Genomic DNA, 19873 nt, shown 5'->3' on the forward strand with positions numbered 1-19873 from the left:
ACATCGTCTCCAACCAGCCTTATCTACGTGTCCATGGACTTTGGGAGGAAACCCACACAGACACAAAAGAACATGGGGCCATGGCACCCCTGCTACAGTGTCCTTCAGTTTTAAACTATTAAAGTGTGTTGCCCTGTTTTCTGCTCACGGACAGATCCTGGCTACATGTGTCCCCTGGATTCCAGTCTTTAAGCTGATACCTTTAATCTTACTGCGTGTCATTGCAAAGCTTGTACGTAAACTTTGGTTTGGTTCCTTTGATGCGTTGTTTTTCACTGCAAGACAAACAACGCACAACGAGGCTGGAATTCGGTCCGACACAAAATCGGGCTCAACTCGCACAGCGAACGCCCTGATTGACGATGGATGCTCTCGATCAACAGTGCCTGCACATTCCACCTGCTGTCTAGAAGCATAACTGCTGTTTGCCTTATAGGACGCTATCTGACCTGAATCGTAATGTTGTACTTGAATCATCCCCTCTTTATTCTTTTGGAACATTGATGTTGTGTTGCTAGGCGGAGAAAAACAGGTCAAATCAATGTGTGTGTCAAACAACCACATGAATGTAATTCTTTATCGTGGGCTTCTGCCTTTGGTTTTGTCTCTTGAATGACTGGTAAGCTCTTGTTCACCGTGATTGCAGAAATGAAAAGTGATTATGGCTATTGTGCAGTGCCTAATGTGAAAAGCTTCACAATAAATGTCTCCGCTATCCACATGTGGCTGTTTTCTCCCTTCACCTCTGTTAATGCCTGGTTTACTACAATGGTGAATACTGCATGAGCCAACTGGTTATTTTCCTTCCCACTATTAATCAGAACAAGCCTCATTCTGCAGGCCGTGGATTGCAAAGGTGAGCCCCAGTATTTCACACAGAGTCGGATAAAGTGGACACAACACATTTATTTTTTAATATGTTTTTCACACTTCCTCGATTCTGCTCGTTTCCACCTGATGCTTTAGGACGAGGCAACATTTTCAATCTCTGTTTCCATCACATCCCCAGACAGTCAATCAATCACAGGAGATCAGCTGCTGTCTTGTGTGCAGCGTTTTCTTTTGTCCACTTGAATCTGTCATCCAGCAGCAGCCGCAGCCAGTGCAGTGTATTATTTATATTGGTGTGAAAGGTCAGGATGAATCAGGACTCCATTTTCAGGGGATTAAAAAGGAAAGCATCAGACAGGCAACCGAAAGCCTCTCTGTCCTCAATCACTGATATTTTGGGAGCCAAAATATTTCACACTCATTCTCATCTAAGTGCATGTTTGTCGACATAAAATCCGCAGCTCACGATTTTGTTTAAACACATTTGTCATGAAATATTCCAATTTTACCCGTCAAAAAAACAGCACCTCAGAGAGATGTAATCGGTTTGTTTCTCACAATAGATGGAGGATAAATATGTATGAGACCATGATGTTGGTTGAGCTGCAAATCTGGTCCAAAGAATGAAGAGTGAAATGTCGGTAGATAAATGTGCACATTAGATAAAAGCTGCAAGTCCATTCTTCTGTCCTCACTCATGAAAACTTAAGGACGGCAGCGACTAGTTTAAACAAAGGCAGGAAAAGCACAAGCACTGAATCACCATCATGTTCAATCAGGAGACAATGAAGGACAAAGAACAATCACATTACACATCATTCAGAAAGAGAAATCCACTCATTTTCTGTGTGAGACAGTTCAGAGCAGGGAGAACGCAACACTGTCCCTGTTTGCACTCTGGATATCCAGAGCTCGGTCCTTCCTCCGACCGCTCACATTTAAATTTCTGTCTCTCATTGTTCACAGACCTCACACAGTGTCAGTCCCTTTGTCTTTAGGCCACAGTCGTTTGCAGCAGTTCAGCTTGAGAAGGACGGCTTGCGGGCTATTCTGACCACATTATACGTATTCAGTCCCGGAGCGTCGAACCCAGTGGAAAGACCACGCTTGTCAAACGTGTAGAAGTTAAATAATTGACCATCCTGGGCTTCCAGGGACACCGAGGCCGAGCCGACCTTCAGAACACAAGGGTATTCTTTCTCAAACACCACTCTGAAGACCCGGTCGACCAGGTAGTTGAGCTTTATTGTCCTAAACTTTTCGGGGATCAGCTCTTCGATCTGAGGCCCAAACTGCTGCATGATGAGGACGCCGTCCGACCCCACTTTGATTTCGTAGAAAGTGATGTTGCCGTAGGTGAAGAAGCCGATGTAAGGGTCTGGGTTTGGCGGAGCAAAGAGGATCTTCTTTGCCTCCCTGAAGGCTTTTTCTATGGCTGGGATGATGTGGCTGTAGGCTTTGGTGACCACATCCTGGTTCTGAGACCTGCCGCCAGCCATGAGCACCACGAGACCCAGCTTCAGCCTGGGAACCAGAGAGAAGGTGGCAGAGTACCCGTCCAGATCGCCATCTTTCCTCATCATCTCGTAGCCCATCAGCTCGTTCACCTCCCACGGTGTCCCGGTGCGGTTGGCGAAGTAGTCCTTATCGCACCTGAGGAGTGGCATCAACATGATCTTCAGAGAGTCTGGCTCCAGCAGCTTGCGGTGATAAGCGCCCAGCAGCATCATGGCAAGTTTGGCCAAGTCCGCCGCCGTGGAGAACATCTGACCAGAAGGCCGGTACCAGCCCAGGTCGTAGAGCGGCGCCGGCTTCCCGTTGGTGTACACGCCTACAGCCATTTGACTCTGCAGCCCGGGGGTGATGTCGAAGCCGGTGTCCTCCATTCCCAGCCGGTCCAGGATGTTGTCTGCGATCCAGCGCTGGTAGTCCACGCCGGCCACCCGCTCAGCCATCACGTGAGCAAGCAGAGAGAAGGCGAGGTTGCTGTAGTGACATCTAGATGGATTGAAAGTGCTTTAGTTAGAACAGTTAGCATTCAGTTAGCTTAGCACAAAGCCTGGAGGAGTCCAAATGTAACTAAATCTTTTTCCAACACATCTTCAAAGTGTGAAACACTAGTAAGGAATTTACACGTCAGACTTTTATGATCATCAATTTGGTCATTTCTGAGTAAATCACAGGATTTTGATCATGATTGAAGTAAAAGTGAGTTTGGGTCTGTGTCATTTTTCTAACAGTGAAATGCTGTGAAAAGAACATTTAATGCCTTTGAACACGACGGGTGGTTTTTTTGTGTGTGTGGTTCATTTTGAAATCTGTATCACGTCAAAGCAAACTTTCACATAAGTAATGGAATTTCAATGAGCATGGACACATCCAACCAATCAGAGTGGGTGTTGTTGACTGCATCACACAGTCGTAGAGGAAGAAGAACTTCCCCCTCTAATCACTCTATCAAATAAAGTCTATTTTGTCTTCAGAAGGATATGACGTAGTCTCAGAAAGAACAATTAAAGTCTTAAAAGAGTAAAATAAGAATAAAGTCCAGAGGGTTGTGCTGTTTGTTTGATTTTGGTTAAGAGGTTGAATGAACTTGGGGAAGAAACTGTCTATGAATGTGTTGGTTTGAGTTTTCTGTGAAGTAGTGTATGTCTTAACAAAGTGGAAGGACTCTCACTTGGTGCCTGGGTCTGCGACGAGCACATCGTCTTGCAGCAGATTGATTGCAGATTGTGTTTTTCCTTTCCAAAGCAGATTTGTTGCCCGGAGTCTCCTGGGCAGGCCTGGATCAGCCCGGGGTAAAAAAAGAACAACAACAGAAAACAGTTATTTATTAAAAACTAAGAATTATACATGAAAACAACACAAAAAAGCAGACATTTCATCCTGAGCTTCTTATTTCAGTGTGATTCTTTTTTTGAACTTGTGAAAATACATTATTGGTGCGTGAAAGATTCAGAATTCTTCAGACTCGATTGATGACCCGATACCTCGATGATAACCTGAGACAGGGAGGATCCGTTAAAGATTTATGATTCTTCGTCTCTCAGGAATCTCTTTCATCTTTCATTTGAATTCATTACACATAGAAAAGTATCATACATTCAACTCTTCTGTTGAGCGGGTTATATAGACGCAGCTGCTGAAAAACAAATGTGACGGCAGGAATCTAAAGTGTTCAGTGTCTCTACTGCAGGTATGTCTGTAAGCTTCTAAATACAGGAGTGGAATATTCATATTTCATTTGTATAGTCTACTTTGTTTTTATCAGTCTTTTGGAACAATTTATACACATATCGTTTAAGATATCGACAACAAACATGTTTTAAGAAGATATGTTTTTATGTCGGTGACTTTAAATGGCAGAAAAGAGGGAAGTCAACCAAACTAAGTGAACTAACTCAAATCTGTTTATTGTAGTTTCCTGAGACCAAGTTGTCTTTTGATCTGATGAACAGAAAAAATTAAACTAAAGATTGTATAATAAAACCATCCCCAACATGTAGTGTGATTTAGGACAAGCAGCAAAGTCTCAGATTCAAGAAGCTTAGAATAATTGTATTAAATTCTTTCCTAAATAAGAAACTAAGTGTTTGTATATATAATATATATATATAAAAGCTCCTGTGGGTATACTCATGTCCATATTCAGTACTAGAATTCAGGCAAACTCAGCTGCCAATCAATATGTTTCAGCTTGGTTCATGTCTGATCCAATAACATGGAGGAAGCTAGGTTTAATAACTTTTCTACTGCATGCCACCAGGGGGCGATCAAAACCTTTTGGCTTCACTTTAAGGGAACTATCATGTCATCCATCTTGTGGATTAGATTGGGCATTCATAAGGTTTTGCAATGATCGGAATATGTAGTTCCTGACTAAAAAATCAGAACGTACAAACCGCTTAAGATAATTTGGTGAAATTGTGACATGTTCAATGCTTTTACATGTCTCACACATGTTTATATCTGATGCAGTAGTTTTTATGATTAACATCTGTATGTTTTAAATTATCTTTGTCCATCACATGTGATCCATTTTCTTTCTTCTTCATTATCGTGTGACTATTGGAACAAGCTGTAACGGTGTTGTTGAAACGCTGTAAACTCGTATTTACACGTTTTGTTTAATCCTCAAAGAATCAGAATTAGCTTTTGCCATGTAAATGTGAGACTGTATATGTGTGTGTGCCCACACTAGGAATGGAGTTTGGTTAAATTCAGTTAGTTCGTTATAACCCATTGTGTCTCAGTACCTGAGAGCTGGCTGGCCATCCTGCGCAGGGTGACGGAGGACGAGCGGATCTGAACCTCCCCACTGTCCAGAAATATCAGACCATCTGTCACATATTTCAGCTCCGAGTCGCGTGACTTCCCCAGAGGGTTCTTGATGGTGAAGTTCTCCACGTACTTCTCCAGGGGGTCATCTAGGGAGCCGATCTTCCCTTCCTCCCACAGTTTGTACAGCATCAGTGTCGGGAAGATTTTGGATAAGCTGGCAATTCTGAAAGACGGATAAGGAAGCAACGGGATTGTTTTTTTTTATTTTTTTATCTGACAACAACAGCAACAAAAAAACACCTTCAAGATAATCTTTGTGTTTCCACTGATGCAGTGTTTAGCATCTTCTCACGTTTGCAACTTGACATTTTTTATTTATTTGATTGTTTGTTTCTTTCCTTTAATTCCCCACTCAAAGCTCCTCTATGCATTCTGTTTATATTGTGCACGTATTCTCAAAGCTTACAGATATAGACAAAATGATGCAGTTCCACTGGAAATCAAAGGGGGCAGTGTGGCTGATAGTGCAAGCGAGACGACCATTGGAAATGATGAAGAAATCTCGACAATGTCAAAATTTTCTTTCAAGAAAGACTAAACAATGTGGGTTCTTTTGTTTCTTTCTTAAGTGGCACATTGTCACGACCTCCATTACTGCCATGTTTGTTGTTGACAGATAAAGGGTGCTGCCCTCTAGTGGATGTATTGCTGAACAACCACCACATGGAAGGATGACGCAGAGACGGTTACGTCAATGGAAGCATAAATAGTGGGCTCAGGGTTTTTGACCTGAATGCTGCCACTGAGAGAAGCAGGACAAAGAACACAGAAAGTTTCTCTTCGTGGATGATGTGTTTTCACTCTCTTCCCTTTGACAGCCGTGATGAACGGGTCGAACAGATGGCTCATTCGCTCACCTGCCAAATGATGCTTCAACGCACTCACACTTTCAACGTGGTTTCAAATGGAGCCTTCACAGATGGTTCTGTGTAACAAGCAATCTGCTGCGTCCGGATACAATCAGGTTAAACCAAACCAAACAAGGTCGAGACATTATTATCCTGGGTGAAGTTGGGTACTTATTTTTTGGGACACTTTTTATCTGTGAAGTTTGTGATTTGGTGCAAAATGTATTTTCATATCAATACACACGGCAGCAGTTAAAATCAGGCATAGACCGTGTATAAAGAAGGATAACAACCTATTTCACCTTGTTTTTATAGCATCTAATAACTGCTTAAAGTAAAACATACAAGAAAAATTATTATTCACACGTACTTTGACTTTTTAGTTTGACCCATGTCCTGTCCACAAACAGGAAGGAGGTGTGTTTTATGACCTATACTGCAGCCAGCCACCAGGAGGCGATCAAGACACCTTGGCTTCACTTCTGGGGAACAGTCTTTCTATACAGTCTGTGACTAAAACCTACTCTAGTTATGTGTCTCCTGAGGTTAAATACTACTTCTAAACACAGACTGGTCCAATATGGAAACTGTGCTGAAGCCATGTAGATATCACAAAGGCTGCTTTCTACATATAAAGCAAAGTAAAACAATCTTTTAGTCTTACAGTGAATACATGGTAAGATAAATATAAATATATTCAATTTTGGAAAATTGACTTCAATGGAACATGGACACTTTCAGGAGCAGCTGCTAATATGTCAGAGAACCTTTTAAAGATTTCCATTTACTGAGCAATAGGAGCAATTTACTGCCGAACGTGCGTTGGTTTTATCAACGTTTGTGTTCCTGTCAAATAATGTGAGACAAACAACTGCTGGAATATTTGAATATAGATTTGTTCCAGATTAATCACACTTTCTTGTGACAGCTCACAAATGACTGATGTACCCATCAACCGTAAAAGAGGCATTTCACCAAATTACACACATGAAAAACACAGACTGAGTTGTACTGTTTGTACAGTGCACCAACCACACCAAGGCAATTACCTGTATGTGCAAATATACATGGCAATACAAATAATTCTGATTCTGATTCTTATTTGATAGGCTCCGTCTCAGCCTATTAACAGGGCTGCTTCATGTCTCCTGTTGCTTTTGAGTCATCGTCACATGGCCACATCGTCCTAAACGTAACGTGAACAAACTCAAAAAACACTTTTTGTAACAACTACTGTAAATCTTTATTGGCTTACCCTGTTTCTGTCATTTTATTATACGGCAATTTATTAAATTTAATTATAAAAAAAAAAACAATCTGTCCCTGCCATAAATGACTTCAACTGCAAATTTCAGTTTTTATGTAGCTTGCTTTTCCCTGCAAAGACACATCGAGCAGATCCTTTGCGTCCATATCATTGTCACGAGCAACGGCATTGTCATCACACAGCATCAATTACACAAAAGAGTCGTGGAATCACCTTTGTTCCCATTAGACGGAATCTTAATGATATAAAAATGCTCATCTCATAACAAAGAACTTTCCCAGTAGCATAGCAACCAGTGGGTTTCATGAAAAAAAAAATCAGCAATGCAACAACTGGTGGGAGAGAATGAGGAGGAACACTGAGGATGAAAAGACAACGAGGAGACGACATGGACTCAGCTTCTTCTGACAGCAAATCCAAAATGACCACACTGAGGTTTTATCTGGTGCCTCTGCAGGTCTAGTAAGAGTTTCTAGTTTGATAAGAGTCCTCTTTAGACCAGGAGGTTTGTGATGGTTAAAAGGGAATTAACTGGGACATTTCTGATGTGGGCTGTGGTCCAGCGCTCACCTGTAGATGGTGTACTCATTGGGGGAGCCTGAGAGAGGGTCGCTGCTGTTCCTCTTGCCGAAGTTGCCGGTCCATAAAACGGTGTCGTTTAAAATCACGATGGCCGACAGAGCGGGAAGGCTGACGGGGTTGATGCTCTGCCGAAGCAAAGTGTCCACCTGGAAAGAGACAGAGCAGGAAGTCAGGGGGCGTCCAATGAAACACCTCTTGTTTCCCTATACCAGACTTAAAGCTACAGTAAGCTAACAGGCTGCTGGGTTTTGGAACCACTTGTAGAATAGAACTGGTAAAAAAAACGATATTTAAGCTCTGTTGTGTTGTTTCTTATGACATTATTGGGTACTATTCATGATTTAATGCATCCATACATGAGCATCATATTGGGGATAAAACCCATTTTTATTAAAACCCAGTTGGTGGATAAGGACATAAGGAGCATATATCACTACCTCGGATGGTAAAAATATATTGACTGATGATTAAAATCTGTATACAGACCTTTTTTACCCAAGGAACCAAACTGTTTACAGCCATTGGTTTATTAAAATGAGCAACCCAGGTAAAACAACATCACTCTTCAAATTTAATTGAAAAAAAAGATTTAATTTGATTTCAACTTCTGCACAAACCTTTTCACTTTAATGAACATCAAACAATTCATGTATTTGATTTTCATTATTTCTCTGGCTTCAAGTGTTTGGTCACTGCCCAGATGAAAGGTTCGCAAACTCAAATTAAACTGGCTCCAATAATGAAATTTCTTCGTTGATATTCATCTTCTTTTTATATATTTAAATGTCATTGACCATTTGGGACCACTGCTGCTCCAGGTGCACAGAGAAAATCAGTTTTAGTCATGAACTCCAGAAAGCGAGAGGCGGTGGCCGTGTAATTGGACCATGAGCAGAAAATCAGGCTGGATGGTCTCTGAACAAAAAAAAACACACCTGGATCGACAACCCCTGGATCTGTCCAAAAAAGTCCAAGAGGACTCTCCCTACCCCCACTGTCTAAGTGCCCTTGGCAAGGCATCTTACTCCCCCAACATCTGCGCCCCGGGTGCTGTGTTCACCAGATGGGTCAAAAGCAGAGGACAAATTATTTCCCCCCATTTGCATGAGTGTGTCTGTGTGTGGGATTAATAAATGTATCTTAAAAAGAGAATTGGGTCCGAGCTTTCTCTGGACATTCTCTGGACTTTGCCTTTCACACGTGAACAACCCAGCAGGAGATTCTTCACTCAGATGCATTGACAACAGCACAGAACCAGGCAGATATAACATATTCATTCTGCTGCTGATGACGTTTTTGTTTACAACACATCGACTATGGTGTCGGCCATTGTCACCAAGAGCTCTTGATGGCATCTTCATAACACATGCAGGTTAGAAGCGTCACCCCCTCGCTTGTTGAGGAGCCTGTGAAGGATCTCTTGCCGTGTTCTCACATCGGTTCCTTCAGACAATCTGCAGACATACTAAGAGAAACTCCGCGGAAAGTCGGGAAGCTCTTAGTCGGACATTTTGCGTTTACACGTGCAGCCCCTCCGGAGAATGTCTGGCTCTCCGGAGTCGAGCGAGTATCTGAAAGCAGCTGATCACAAACCCCTTTTCCTCAGTAACTTTTTCATCCACTGTATCTTTTAATCTCCTTCTGTCGACTGCAGCGGCTTTAGGTGTGAAGGATTACAGCACGCACAGCCTGTACATTTCCTCACACGTGGCAAAGGGGGCGTGTTTTAGATCAGTGTCTCGATGGGTCGACTCCTCTCACCTTTTCCAGGGCCTCTTTCAGACTGGGGAGGGGATGCTCCAGCGGGAGGGGCTCCGGGAAGCGAGGACATATCATCTCTGCATTGGCGCTGCGACCCATCCCCTCGTCTGGAAAGAAAATGAGAAAAGAGACAGAAAAACAGGGGACATTAAAGGAAGTACAATGAGGGGACGGGGGCTTTGTAATTCTCACTCCGTATTTCATAGAATTAATGTGGTGTAATACAGTTGGCTGAATGGGGGCTTCATTTGTTCTCTCTGCTGGCTGATGAACCCTGTTGATCATACAGGAGAGCAGTTGATAGGACGTACTGTTTACAAGGCGCTGATCAAAAGAGACGTGGCCCCGCTCCCATTGTGAACTCCAGATGATATTACAATATGTTTCACTGCAGCTTCAGGCCATGATCTGCATCTCCATTCTAAAGGACGGCCATACATGAAGAAATTCGTTTTTCGGAATATAAAGAGATGCATTAGTGCTTATAGGGATTTATGAATCAGAGCCTGCAGGGAGCTGCTGCTTCCCCCCAGGGAACGATATCTCCTGATGTCCCCGTGAAGGACACTCACACAGAGTCGGGACCCGGACATGAAGTTGTTTGTGAGCTCTGTTTAAAGACATATCAGATGTCAAAGAGCCTCATATGGAGGGATGACGCACCAACACTGATTTTGCCACGACTGAAAACACTTCACATTTCTAATATGAATGTTGCCTTTAATGATTCGATTTTAAGAATTTAAATGATCAACCTACTGCAGTGAACTGATTGTTAACTCAGTTTTAATCAAGGCTGCCTTAATTAGATCTCAATGCGGTTACAAACCCTCAGCCAGCACCACACCTGCCGGCGGATATCCTGTCAAGTTAGGACTCCTCTAAAATCTGCACAATAAGGATCTGTATCTTTTAATAGGGGAAAAAGTGAAGTAGTGATTATCAGTGGAGGATGAGGTTGTGTAGTTGTTGTTGCAGAGAGACAACGAGCATCCAGAGTTTGAGCTTCAAGCTATGTCTTAATGTTAAGTGTAATAAATAAAGATGAACCTGAACTAGGCGTCATGGGAAGAACATTTTAAACGTTTTGCTGTATTCGTCTTTCAAGTCTCAAGAAAGATGAAATATTAAGCCAGTCAAATCTTAAATAAGGCAAATAAATCACTGTGTTGTTTGCATATTTAATGTTTCAGTGATATGGATAATGTGGCCTGAGCTGTTTTGCATACAGTTCCTTCCAGGCGTTGTTCACCGGACAGCAACAATATTTGAGAGTGAATCTCATCCCATGCTACATGGTGCATCACCTGTTGTGAGAAAGTGTGCTGGTACTCACCCTGCAGGACCTTGGGCAGCTGGTACTGCCAGAAGAAGCATCCGGTCATCACCAGGGACAGGACCAGGAAGAAGACCAACCCCAGCTGGGTCCACTTCACCTTCATCCTGCTGCTTTTTGTGAGTCCCTCAAACTTAACGGTGGCAGCAGGAGCAGCCGCAGCAGCAGGAGGCGTCTTAAATAACACACACACACAAAGCACCTACTAGGTTAGCACTGAATGTGTAGATCCGTTTCCTCTCCATGATCTCCCACACGTTATCTGTGGACTCCGGCTGCGAGAGAAGAAATCCCTGTCACCTTGTTCACTATACAAGTGATCTCTGCTGCACTTAGTCGGACTCACCACTTGATGCTTCCCAGGCCCGAGCAGGACGGATTACCAGCGACACAGAAAGCCTCTTATCGCTCAATCAACATCCCAGACATTTACTCAGAGTTAGTTCTGCTGTGTAAGTGAGTCCTACGCCCTGAAGGCCGTCTTGGTTTCCACAGGGAGGTTTCCCTGAGCAGGAGAAAGGAACAGATATGGATTCCCAGCTTCAATTTCCCACTGACTCTGTTGTAACTTTGGGCCATCGGCGCTGCCGTCTCTCACAATTCAATTTCCTCTCCAGCAGCCACAGGCTGTTGACATCATAATCCCCCAGATTTACTCTAACGGAGCGGCCGGGGGAAATCTTAATCCTTAATCCCAGTGAATCAATTCACTTCAGTCCAGCCTCGCCTTGTGGAGACCACCGCCCAGCCGCACAAGCTGACAAAGATGGAACCCACTCAGCCAATACCAATCGGGATGGGGGTGATAGGGTGGGCCTTTTGGGGGGCAGAGCGTGAGCATGAGCTGGAAATACCAAGACGTGCACTGAATATGGATCAACTCTGTGAGGGGATGAGACTCTTCGGGCTGTCGAGGGGAGTTTAGACGAGCACTGACCACTGCTGGCCGACACACAGACACGGCATCCATCGCACTGGGTTCTTCTGGACAGCACAAATATCGAACAGTTTCAAGTATCATGTAATAACACGTCCATCTATCAATCTTTTTATCAAATATGAACATACAAGATTAACTGGATTAACACTCAGAACGCCAAAAGGGCCCAGCAGGCTCCTAATGCAACCAAATTTAAATTCACCATATAGATTCTGATTTGTATTTGGATCATGCACCAAATTACTCACACTCATACAGATCAGTGCATCAGACATCAAGATCCATGAATTATTCTTTGAGAAATCAACGAATTTTTTACTTTCAATATTCAAGATAAACTTTGGAAGTTTCTCTGGTGGCAGAAATAGGTAATTAACTAAACTGGGTACAAATATAGTGATAAACTTATATAGGCTGATTTACTGACTCCTTCATTAGCGCCCGAGCAGTTACAGAGCCACGACCCTTTTGGAATTGCTTCGATTATTCTTCTTTTATGTATTTGCATTTAGAGTCTTTTTTTGATGAATTGATGAAAAATCCATAAACCAGGGAAATTGACTCGTTAAATAAATGATATTCTCTTCTGTATTTTGTGTTGAATATTGATGTCTGCGGTTGCTAAGCCTGCTCGTCTTATCTTCTTAAATAGAAGTGGACGGTAGGTTTGGATGATATGATGATGATGATGATGATACCATGAGATGATGAGATTTACGGTTTCTACCAAAGTGTTTATCCTTCCAGGAATTTGATTTGGTAGAGCAGTACTTGTCCCATGTAGTATCACAGTACTGCTGTATTTCAATAGTACAGCTCCTGTTTGCAAGATGAGTCTTGAGTCCAAAAACATTACATTTACTGACTAATATCTTCTTACTTATGAGGATATTTACATTGATTATAACTCAGAGAATATGCAAAATGGAACAAATGGAACATCTGGAATCATAGAAATTGAAAGGTGATATTTGGGTGATGGTAGAAGATGATATGTTAAAGAGTGATAATGCTGCTGGTGAGAGAACGAAACAATGGGAGTTATTTGTAATATTCTGGTAATAACTCCAACCCAGTCATTGATAGCAGAACTGAATGAGTGCTTAGAAGTTGATTCTTGGTTTTATTTCAATAACGTGTGAGTGTCTTAAGCCATTTTCAGATGTGTCCTGCAAAGGATTTCTGCAGAATTGGGTCCAGCGCAGCGGGAGCGACAAATCATCTGTATTATTGAGATGAGAGGTGGAGCAGCCGGTTGCAGCAGACAGAGACAGGAAGTGACGTATTCATTCTGCTTTTGTGAACACATCAACATCAGCTCCCACCACCACAAACTCTCTAGACTTCTTCGTTGGTGTTAGAAGTGTCCCCCCCCCCCCCCTTCTCATCACTGTGAATCCAGCAATGAACCTCCTGCTGTGTTCTCACATCGGATTTTCCTGATCTTCTGCAGATAATCAGGCCTCTCACTCCGAGATATGCGTTCACACATACACCCCCTACGGAGAAAGTGCATTGATCTCAGGAATCCAATGCATGTCTGAAATGAGCTTTTGTTGAATATTGGACACAACTTGTTAAACGCAGATACAAGATGAGCATTAAGAAACTCTTTGTGGAATTATTGGATTTACCACAAAAACTCTTCGAGGTCTTTGATTGCAAAACAGGTTGTTAAATATCTGGAGGTGTCCCACAAAGGGCCGACCTTCCTTCTCCAGATAACCTTTCCCAGGATTCACTGCATGCAGGTGACTTAATGTTTTTCAAAGGGATAATGGCGGCTGTAAGTGACGAGACCAAAACTTCTGATGCGGACACAGTGTAATGCTTCAGTTCCGCTTCAGCAGCTGACCATACACAGTTATTCAGGTTCAGTCTTTCCTGCCATTAGAGATAGAGTTTTGATCAATCTACTTGTGGTGAGTGGCTTATATAAATAAAATACACTCTAAATATAATTTCTTCCCCGAGAACATCCAGTGACCATCTTTCCTTCAGCTGAATCAGATATAAATGGTTTGTTCAAAGCTCACTGATGTGTTTGCATGATTATAGATTTGATGATGATGCAGGATGTGGGAATGTGTGAAAGCAAGCTGCTGCTGATCCTGGTTACATAACCTGTGGCTGCTGCAGAGCACAGCAGCTGGGTAGGGCACACACACGTTTTTTAGTTTAATACACCTTTGCTTCTATCTGTACCGGTTCAATTCCTGCAAGTGTTGAGTTTGTACTTGTGCAGGAAGGACTTTGTACAGCTTGTGTGTATGTGTGTATGTGTGTGTGTGTGTGTGTGTGTGTGTGTGTGTATGTGTGTGTGAGGGCTGCATTTACCGGTGCTTGCACCCCGTCCACAGGCGTCTCCCTCGGGACTTTACTCCCCGCCTTGCCCATGGCTCCACTTCACCAGCTGTTACACAGAAAAAACAAAGTCCTTACTTTTCTTTTTCACACTGCATAATGGAATGTTTTAAATAGAAATAGTCAGACTAGAATGACAATGCATTACCATTGCACATACCATTTCTGCCGCACATTTACTTTACACTCTTACAAATAACAAGGCGACATAATGGACCACCAAGCACTTAATGACTCATAATGAGCAAGAAGAAGAAAGTGCTCTCCCCTTTCTCAGTATATTAAAAGGCACAGGGCCTGATGGAGAGCTGCTCTACTTGACCATTATCCACTTCAGCAGGAGCACTTCATCCACCCAGTGTTGTTGAGTGCGGGGCAGGAGCTGACAGCCAGTCACTGGAGCGGTGGGAAAGGAGACAGAGACCTGCAGGGAGACAGCCAGATGCACGTCTGCTTTCAGCCTCCAGTGGAGGAACAGGAAACACACGATGCAGCCGCTGACCTCCTGCTCACTCTGACCAGTTTCTCTCTAAACAAGACCCAGTGGAGGCAGAGGTGGGCTCAGGTTGCCCAAGAGATCACACAGACTCTATTCTGCAACACGTCTGCAGGATGGAATGGCCAACAGATTCCTCCCCCACACTTTGCCCTGAGGTCAGATAATGCTTGAAATGAAACAGTGTGAGCAGCGTGAGGTTGTCTGACCACTTTCCACTCAGGCCTGGCAGACTGGCTTTCTGTCACAAAGGGGCGAGACATGATGTCGTACAAACTGGGACCACAAAGCAAACGTTGGTCAGACAATGGTCAATTTCAGGAAATAAAAGGGTCAGAAGCAGCTGCTGGCCGCGAATGAAAAGACAGCAGTCTAATATTTAAATGTAAAAGCCGGCTCATGATGGTGGGAGCCAAGACTCATCAGGACCTTCAGTCGATTCTTTGATTCTGTCAGTCACCCAGCAAGTATTAGCATGTTAGCATGCTATCATGAGAAATCAAGACTTTTAAAGGGGACATATTATGCCCATTTTACCACAGTTGATATGGCTCCTTGGGGTCTTAATGAAATGTCTGTAACATATTTTGGTCAAAAAACCACAAGGATCATTTAAAGCAGCACCTTTTTACCCTGTTTAAAACAGCCCTCCTCAGATTGACCTGTTTTGAGTGCCCCGTCCCCCTCAGCCCCGGTGAGCCTGGCTGCGAGAGCCCCAGCTCCCCAGCACAGCCCCGCAGTGGGCCACTTATATGTCTGACGGGTAGCAGCAACAAGCTAATGCCAGCCGGTCTCCACCGGCCCGGTTAGCTCGCGAGCTAACGCTATCTCCTCAGGGAACCCCTATGGAGCCCGTCTCCCCGGCTAGTGTTAGCTCACAAGCTTACCGGGCCAGTGGAGCCCAGCTAGTGTTAGCTTACTCATCCAAGGTCATGTAGCGAGACTCCCTACATGGGCATGGTGTGACTATGACGCTTATTTCGATCGTAATCCCATTGGACGCACTCTAGCGTATCTTTTCTGAAATAGGGGAACCACAACAAATCGCGGGAGTTGTTTTTTTCCAGAGTTTTTGGGACGGTAGACATGCCAGATACCCAAATTAACGTGTAGAAGCACTACAAAAGTGGAATTTTCATAATATGTCCCCTTTAACATCTGAATATTAGCAGAGTCACTAAAGCGTATTAGCATCCTGATACAATGACTGCTAATAAAGATGGAGGACATATCAACCGCCCTAAAAAGAACCAACCAGACCATTTAATGAAGTTTGTTCAAGTGTTCAATTGTCCATGAAGTTTGTTTTCATTTAGTTAATTGACTCGTGATTGGTCGGGGACAACGATACGACTCTGATTCTAAATGAACGCAAAAGTGCAAGATGGCGGCCTACGTGTCTGTGATTCTTCACCTGAATGGTTCAGTGAGTAGAATTATCTAGTGGTTAGTTGCATGCTGCTGTCAAAAGATGTTTAGTTTGTCCAGTCTGGGCTACTGTAAACAACATGGCGGCCTCCGTAGAGAGGACCTGCTCCAGATGTAAATACAAAGTATTTAAATATAAATGGCCTGATTGAGGGCAATACACAGTAATTTGTACAATTTAGATGAAACACACAAGTTAAAACATAACTATAAAATCAGATCAGTCATAAATTAATGAAATAAAAAAGAACTGGATTATGCCTTGTGTTCTCTTCTAATCCCGGCATCAGCTGATAATTGAGCCAATTAGAAAGAAAATGCATCACTTTGATTTTTGATATTAAGACATAATATTTCATGTTTAAAATAGTCAAACCGGATTATGCATGTTCATCTTTAATCCTTATACAAGAGGCGGAATATAAAAACAAGGCTGACCTACATTTCTCTGCCTCCAAACCAATTAAAAGTCCATTTGAAATTCAGCATCAAGCTAAAACCTGACCTGGCTTTTTAGCCCATACTCTCACTGAGCACATCCACAGTGTGCTGACTCAGCTGCATCCTTTCGTCAATGTCATTAGGTCGCGGTTGGACGTGATGGTCGTGCGGCTGTGATTTCAGATGCACGTGTTTATATGGAAGTCTGACATCAAGTTCATCCACTGCCTGCAGAGAGATGAGGCTTGGGACAACAATAGGTGATGGTCTAAATGAGTCCAGCTCTGTGAGGCTGTTTCAATGCACTGCTGCGCTTTGAGCTAACTGTTTACCCCAGTGCAACACGTTAAAATTAAGATAGATAGATATGATGTTAATCATGTTAAGCGTCTTATTTTAGCTAAATAATTAAGGCCGACAAGACTTTCCTTAGTTTATTATTTTGGTCATAAACTCCAGTTTCAGATAAACGACACAAGATGAAAATAAGTGGATCAGCAGGTTGATTTGGAATGATTCATTAAATTGATTATTCTCGGACACTTGCTTATTATTATATTCATTCATCCGTCTGCGGCTGCAATGACCTAATGTCTAGTTATGATCGTTCGACTTTTCATTTCATCGATCGGTGTAAGATTAGAACGTCCACTGCTGCTCTCACTGTCGTCATATTTATAATACAAATACATTTCTCATATTGTGACAAAACAGGCGTGACCTCTATCCAATGAGGGTGTAACGCTGGAGCCTCATGATAAAACCTGTCTTCTGTTAAGAATTAATGACGTTTAAAATATCAGTTGTCACGCGACTTACTGGTGAGGATTTTAACTTCACGATCTATAGAATTGTGCACAGCATTATTTGCAGTGGAAGATAAACATTCACATTTCAAACTATACATGAGATGATGATAAAAGCAGATCTTAGTGAGTTGGAGTAAATACAGAGTAAAACCAACATCAACTGAGAGGAAAGAGCTTTACAACAAATCCCCTGATTAGTTCATCAGCTCAAATAACTTCCTATCAATAAAACAAATTCTAAATATAAAGTAACTTGTTAGTAAACACAATTCACACACTGATTCAAACAAAGCAGTGACAGGCGTATAATAAAATTCTGCCTAATTGAAGCTGTCAGATTAATTTTTATATAATATATTTGTTGTATCCAGGACAATAAGCATCAACACTAAACTGCTGTCCGAGTACCCAAAGCTTTTTTTGTCCTATGGATTCAACTTTTATCCAAAATGCAGAGCAGTTGTAAATGAAGCGATGCGTCACACGCACCGAGCATCGAGAACCAGACTGTGTGGGGGGGAAAAAAAACATGTTACATAAGTTGTCATGAATCAAACCACCTCTTCTCTCGTCCGGGGAAACGTTCTTCGTTGATTAATTCCTGGTAAACTTACCTCAGGTTATGAATCTATTAACCGCCTTTCCCCTCTTCTCTATCAAGATGCTGAGACAAAAACATTCCGCTTTTGTTTCACCGTGTGGGTTTGGGAGCTCAGGACGGGATCCCGACAGATGTTAGTATCATGGTTATGGCTAAGTCCTGCTTGTAGCGAACCCAGCGTTCTGGATTAACTAATACAGCCAATGGCCACATCTGCCACGGCACAAAAATGGATTCCTATTCGTTGTGTGTATGTGTGTGTGTGTGTGTTTATGTGTGTGTGTGCGTATTTGTGATTTCTCTTTTCTTTTTTTTGCTTTGCATAGCCTTTGGATTTTGAAGGACAAGGTCATTCAATTGAGCAAAGAGCCAAAAAAGCCATTGGTGCTTTTCCCTGGGCTGATTTTGTTTTTTTTCTCCCTACAGATGGGGAAAGATTACACAGTTTAGATGTTATTAGTTTTATATAGAGAACATCCTCCCATGGAAAAGTGAGTAAAGTTTAATTCTAAAGCACTTTAAAGCTGCGCAAAGTGCTGTAAAAAAAGGAAGTTGGAATATTAGCAAGTGAGTCAAGAGAAAAAAAGCATAACGAAAAAACAAGAGACAAATAAACAGTTATCAGACAACAGATTGAAAGATTAGTGAGTCAAAAAGGCCACTGGATAGAAAAAACCTGTCCCCAGGCCAGATTTAGAGACAGAGATGGAGGGAGCACATCGGATCCAGAATAATGAATGATAGAAATAAAACATCCCTTTTCCAGGGCTCTGTCATGTCGGGGTGGGGGGGTTGTTTTGCAGCCTGCTTACCAAACCAGTTCATCACGCCCTTGCAGGGAGCCGTATTGTTGGCACACACAAAGCACTTTCCTTCGCCTCATGATGTTTCACACAGAAAACCAGCGGACGCCGAGAATCTCAAGACGTCCAAACTCCTTCCCCTGCCTCTGGTTCTAGTTTTTTTTTTAGGATCTCTAGACGACGTCTGACCTAATTATCCTCAATGTTCTCGTTTCATGTTGAGTAGGAACATGGAGGGTGGGGGGGGGGGTCAGATGCATTTTAATACCAACCTGATGATCTCAGATAAGTGCTGTCCCTGACAACAGCAACGTGAAAACTAAGATGGGTGACCCGCTGTAACGTCGGCTGCACAGTTTGTCCCTTGTTTCCTGCGAGCACGAGGGAGACAGACACTTCGGATCTAAAAATGGGCGAGGGCCGGGGGGGGGGGGTTACGGCTCATACGCAGGCAGCTCTCATTCAGTGCATGTAGCTCATTGCATGAAGTTGCAGGCGTGTTGCTGCGTCCACTTTGATTATGCCTTCAATCACAGGTAATATGAGAGAGAGGCTGCTGTGTTGCACGGCCCCTGCAGGATGAGTGTTAGTAATCAAACCGCTCTTTACTCTGGTACCTCACACAGGCCTGGAGGAAATTATAGATATGGAACAAACCACGGGAGAGTAATATTTGGTGGAGTGTGTGTTAATGTGTTTTATGCACATTTGAGCTCATACGTTTTACAAGCACAAACAAGCTATGTGGGAATCGCTAACAGCCTCTGGAAAACACAATTTGCTCGTGTTCCCAAGCAACATCCTTGATATTAATATTCATATATATATACACACACAGTCGATACGTGAGCAATAATAGAGATAGTCACCATTTTGATATTTTTATCACAATAAAATGTAAAAATCCATTCTTATCCTCTCGGCGAGTGCATCTGTCTCTGATCTCCACTCCATTTGATTACTTCTACATTCATTAAATGCAGAGGTATGATGTGTGATCACAATCCATCATTAGCGAGGCT

At 42.8% G+C, this 19873-nt stretch overlaps 1 protein-coding gene across 1 annotated transcript; it reads right to left on the reverse strand.

Moving 5' to 3' along the window:
* Window positions 1-896: 896 nt before the first annotated feature.
* lactbl1b (lactamase, beta-like 1b) lies at window positions 897-18187 on the reverse strand. Its single transcript, XM_062411808.1, has 8 exons — window positions 18062-18187; window positions 14247-14322; window positions 10970-11144; window positions 9634-9740; window positions 7861-8018; window positions 5091-5338; window positions 3512-3617; window positions 897-2829 (listed from the first exon to the last, which is right to left on the reverse strand). The coding sequence occupies exons 2-8, from the start codon at window positions 14304-14306 to the stop codon at window positions 1851-1853; spliced, it is 1833 nt and encodes a 610-aa protein (XP_062267792.1). The 5' UTR covers window positions 14307-14322; window positions 18062-18187; the 3' UTR covers window positions 897-1850.
* Between the last annotated feature and the right edge of the window lie 1686 nt (window positions 18188-19873).

Source organism: Platichthys flesus, chromosome 2 (assembly GCF_949316205.1).
Source record: "Platichthys flesus chromosome 2, fPlaFle2.1, whole genome shotgun sequence".
Lineage (NCBI taxonomy): Eukaryota > Metazoa > Chordata > Actinopteri > Pleuronectiformes > Pleuronectidae > Platichthys > Platichthys flesus.

Bases quoted from the DNA above. Each gene is read 5' to 3' on its own strand.
- lactbl1b (XM_062411808.1), bottom strand. From the start codon at position 14,306: ATGGGCAAGGCGGGGAGTAAAGTCCCGAGGGAGACGCCTGTGGACGGG. The intron at 5,339-7,860 runs GTGAGCGCTGGA...TCCGTCTTTCAG, and splicing joins AATGAGTACACCATCTACAG to AATTGCCAGCTTATCCAAAA. The intron at 3,618-5,090 runs GTACTGAGACAC...GGGCTGATCCAG, and splicing joins GATGGCCAGCCAGCTCTCAG to GCCTGCCCAGGAGACTCCGG.